General features: G+C 39.0%; 1 protein-coding gene across 4 annotated transcripts in view; it reads left to right on the top strand.

Annotated features, from left to right (window-relative positions):
* The first annotated feature begins 571 nt into the window (after positions 1-571).
* The window catches only part of LOC122260805 (spermidine/spermine N(1)-acetyltransferase-like protein 1), a 13795-nt gene continuing 9366 nt past the window's right edge, over positions 572-5000 (top strand). The window contains exons 1-5 of one of the 4 annotated variants that reach the window (XM_043028211.2): positions 1024-1154; positions 1584-1727; positions 3726-3858; positions 4310-4509; positions 4978-5000. The exon at positions 4978-5000 is cut by the window's right edge and continues 141 nt beyond it. In XM_043028211.2, the coding sequence (XP_042884145.2) occupies positions 3741-3858; positions 4310-4509; positions 4978-5000 (341 nt within the window). In that variant the 5' untranslated portion in view covers positions 1024-1154; positions 1584-1727; positions 3726-3740. Of the gene's footprint in view, positions 619-1023; positions 1380-1583; positions 1728-2528; positions 2552-3725; positions 3859-4309; positions 4510-4977 lie in introns of those variants that run through there. The other 3 variants (XM_043028212.2, XM_086548065.1, XM_086548066.1) reach the window with 3 other exon arrangements.

The raw sequence follows: 5000 nt of genomic DNA, 5'->3' as shown, positions 1-5000 counted from the left end.
TGCTAGCAGCGCTGGAGGACTGCAGTTCCACCGTATCAGTGCAATGGATCCCCAGTCACGTGAACATCCCCGGAAATGAAATTGTGGACACTGCAGCGAAGGAAGCAGCCTCTCTTGACCCCATCCAAGAGGAACAAGAGCCAATCTCTTTCGCAGCCGTGAAGGCACACATCCGACGGGAGATCCGAGACCCGCCTATAGCCCACGAACGGACAGCACAGACCTACAAAGGCTACACTACTGACAAGGACAAGGAAATCAGGAGCCGTGCGGACCAAGTCGTCCTAGCTCGCCTAAGATCGGGTCACCACAAGAACTTGCGGGCCTACCAACATCGTATTGATGAGTCCGTGGACCCGACTTGCCCGCACTGCCCCGACAAAGATCACACCCTTCAACACTGGTTGACGGAGTGTGACAGAACAATGGGGGAAAGACAAAGGATATTCGGGACTCCTTCTCTGACGCTCGACATCCTGTCGGAGAACCCGCCTGGAGTGGTGGAGCTGGCGAGGAGAACGCTCCTCGGCTCCCCCACCCTATAACAACAACAACAACAGTGACGAGACGACACGCGATGTGTGGGGAAGATATGAAGCATCCCAGGGAAATAACGAGGTAAAATCGGCAAATATTCGGAATGAGCGAGGTTATTTTTTGCATAAGTTTTGCATTTGAACAATTATTAGGGGGCTGCGCTTCCTATCACCCTTCCCCCCCCCCCCCCTCCCTATCCACCTAGAACACAAAATCTCCATCACTCTTGACCGGCAAGATAAAGTCCGGCCAAGTCACATCTTTCTTATCTGCAGATTATTTGTATCGCATATGTATCGGTTGCGCTGAGTGATATTGCAATTGCTGGTAGTTAATAGACAATGATAGGCGTCCATCTATTTACCGACTTTACCCTGCAATTTCCCTGGGATACTTCACGCCCATCCCACATATCGGGTCTAGCACTTTCGCTGTTGTTGGATAATGGATGGCTAAGGATAAGGATAAGGCAGATATGCGATGCGGATGCACTGAGGCGAGCCCGCCTGACGCCTGTGTCAGCGTGTGCCGACTCGAGAGAGAGTGCCAACGAGCGTTGACTCGATCTGAGCTTGGTCTTTACCATCGTGGTGCCAGGCGACGTCATTAAGCGCCAGGTGACAGTGGAAACTCACGGGCTTGGATAAGCGAGGGCTAAAACCCCAATAAATCTACATTGGAAACCACAAGGAATCCATTGATACCAATTTTGATTGGTTTGCTGATAGAAACTTAACCCCGTTTGAACATGGTTCACTCATACCTTTGCAGGATTTACCTAAAACGTTTTCCATTTCGAGTGATGCAAGTCCGACTTGGAATATAAAGGGAATATCGTTCGTGTTGGTATCATAGGATGTCAAATTGTGAATGACTGATATGGATTAAATGATTGTTTTTGTGCACTTTCTCAATTTAAGAATTTGATTATTTTCCTGTAAAATAAATGAATATGACAAAGCATGTCAGTATAATAAAGATATAAGGCAAAGTCTTAGTTATATCATCACATTCGAATGCTTACTCTACTATATAATACATTACAGAAGCGACACCGTTGCCATGGTGACGTCAAGGAGGCCTTGGTGCATTTCATTCTTAATCTCTGGACAATAGGAGCGAGAGGGTTGGCCAGGAGAGGAAATTCTTGTAGAGCGAATTCCCTGTTCAAGACTCTCTAAAGTATTAAAGTAAGTATAATCAAGAGTGCTGGGGATTACACATGTTCTTTTGACCAGGACGGCATATATGCATGCAATTGCAATTTGAACCCAAACGCATGTATACATATTATGAAAACCAGAGCTTCAGCTTGTGCATTTGTCCACACTGAGTTATTTACTAAACCTCAATGTCATCATCATAATGATTATCATCATTATTATAAGACAGAATTAGTAGATAGTTTGTTTCATGTATTTAGTAATACATTTGGTGGTGTAGGCATAAAAATATTCAAGGTTTTACTGAGTTTTGGAGCAATATGCTCTCCATAATTTGAAAATAGGATAACACTGTAACCATCTTTTTCAAGTTTCCACCTCTAATTATCATATACATGATTTCACAAACATCTAAATAAAAAGATATTGCATCTGTCCTCTCATAAATCTAAATTATTTCCTACATGGAGTCTAATTCACACGATTTAAAATATGGAGCAATCAATCTATTGCAACCTTCCTAAAACTGATGAATGGACACATACGAATAAGGATAAGCCAGATGCGCAGAGCAGATGCTTATTGGGCTCATGATCTTGTACTAGCTATAGCTGACTTGACAGTCATTCTGAGCCTGGTCCTTACCCACCGTGGTGCCCAGCCACAACAGCAATTGCCAGGGGTCAGTAGAAACTCACAAGCTCAGGTGGTGCTAGATCTGCTGGTTGTAGGCTCGATGCAATACCACTGTACTACCCTGAAGGCTGAAATGGACACTAAATACCTCACAATAAGTGAAAACTCTCAGATCAGGTTTTCCTCATTCAAGCCAACAGCCATCCAAGCATAAGGTTAAGAGCAATGGACAGGGTTAATGTCCTGTACAATTTTTTCCTAGCCTATGAAAAAAAACACCTTTGAGACACACCTGGTGTCATTAGGATAAGTATGGATTCCATAACCAGTGCAGCAAATATACACTAGTGTCGGCCATATAGCTGTTGTGACTATTGTCGTTACCATATTTTCATGTACCCATTTTAAATACCATCTTTATTCTTATGGTTGGTGATACCATTGTATAAACTCTATCTCTTGTGTGATTCTCTTGGTTTATATTTATGATTATTCTCTAGTTTTTTTGTTTTTTTTTTCTTGACTGTTTCTGACTTGTACTGGTTTATGCTTACACTGTGTCTGACTTTTGTTGCATATGTTTCTGTTAAGTTCCATATTCCTAAGTACAATTCTGTTTGAGCAAGTTTTTGTTGTCTTTTTGGGATAAGTTCTCATTTATTACCCTTCCTTGTGTTTTTGCATTAGGTGCTGGATCATGTGTAAAAACCTTAAACATAAACTCAGCAGGCACTCAGTGTCATTTGAACATTGAAAGTAGTAGTAATGTTTGCAATGCTTAACAGCTATAAATCTACATGGTTGTAACCCTTCTGCAACATTTGTTTTCATGGGGTCAGATCACCTTCGTACTGCATTTTTCCTTTTGTTGAAATTTAAAATTGTCTATTCCTTCAGTTATCGTGACCTATCATACTAAATGCCAATTTATCACTTTGGTGATATATCGTATATAGACTCATATTTCATCTATAATGCTAGAAAATATCAGAAAACACACACTGGGCTGTGTATCTTCAGATGTGACCTGTCTCAAGAGGGTTGATATTTACATTTTAATGTGAAGGATTTAACTGTTTTTCAGTATTCAAACAAGATTGAAGATGCAACACATTTTCAACATTGAATGATTGTTGATAGTTCATTGCTGGAATTGCAACATTTTTCCAATATTTAACACTGACATTTCATTTACAAGTGAGACCTCAACAATGTTTCAAGTTGATACAAAGATGAAAATACTGCATATTTTCAGCATTGAATGATTATTCAACCTTTCATAAGAAATTTCATTTTGAAATGTATGCCTCAAAGAAAACTGAGTGCCAATTATATGTACCGCAAAGAATATAAGTATGCAAGCTTAAAATGTTCTACCTCTAATTTCAGTTGAGATTTGGCAACATGTCGCAGCTGGTTGTAAGAGAAGGCAAGAAATCCGACTGTGCATCCATCTACAAATTAGTGCAGGAGGCATCGCAGTCCCGGAAAATTCCTGTTGATCCTAATCTAACACCTGAAAGTATGGTATCTATTTTTGCTTGAGTGAATATTGTTGAAACTAGATGTGCTCAAAAATCTTGTTTCTATTTCCTTGCAGGAGAAATATTATTAGTATGTTGATAAGTAATATTTGTTGAAACATATTGGATTCTCTGTTTGTCTGTTTTTAGCATTTCCAGCATCTTTGGTGTTTTCCTTCTCTTATGATGATTATGATGACATTGATCATTATTATTATTATCACTTCACTGTTATTATTTCTATTGTTATTACATAATGATGAATATTGTATGTTACAATTATTTTGTTATTGTTATTATACAGTTGAATATTTTTTCTTTCGTTTTTGTCATGTTATGTTATATTATCTTCCTGTACATTCAACCTCTCGCTCTTTCTCCTCCATCCACCTCATCCCTTTCTTTCCCCATTTATTCCTAAACTGACTTTCAAAACATTTCTCATCCCAGGACTGGAAGAAATTGGCTTCAGCTCTTCTCCTGGTTTCTATTGTGTTATTGCGGAGAGAAATGAGTGTTTGGTGGGATATGCACTCTGCTATTACACTTACTCAACATGGGAGGGACGCTGCGTGTGCTTGGAGGACTTGTTTGTCACTGAGAACAAAAATCACGATATTGCAACAGCAATGTGGAAGAAATCAATGGAGGTACTGAAGAGGGTTTGGTGACTTTTCGTTCTTTTCTTTTTTTTCCTTTTTATTTAACTTAGTTTTTACATTTTCCTGTTATTTGATAAGTATAGCAATGTTTATGAATTCTATTCTGTAATTATTTGTTACCAAGGATATTTGGAAACTACTTTAACCCTTCCAAGATGGGCCACATTTTCAGATGTCCACCTTGGGACAATTATCTTAAGATGTATTTGTTTTCTATTATTTTCTAGAATTATGGTATGATATTTGAGTCTGTGTAGGATACATTCATCATAAAGTAATGCTAATTAAAATTTGGTATGATGCTTTATTTACATAATTGAAGGAATAAGTGGCTTGCAAGATCAATAAAAGGAAAAATGCATTACTGATCTAACCCTGTGAAAAATGCCTAATGTATAAGAGTTGAAGGATCTATGCGAATATAATTTCTGTTTGAAATATATTAATTTTTCCCAGGTTGCTCTTGGGACAGGCTGTGG

Source organism: Penaeus japonicus, unplaced genomic scaffold (genome assembly GCF_977035675.1).
Source record: "Penaeus japonicus unplaced genomic scaffold, GWHDUDI00000001_assembly GWHDUDI00000020, whole genome shotgun sequence".
Classification (NCBI taxonomy): domain Eukaryota; kingdom Metazoa; phylum Arthropoda; class Malacostraca; order Decapoda; family Penaeidae; genus Penaeus; species Penaeus japonicus.
Note: the sequence above shows the minus strand (reverse complement) of the source record. Positions and strands in the feature narration are given on the sequence as shown.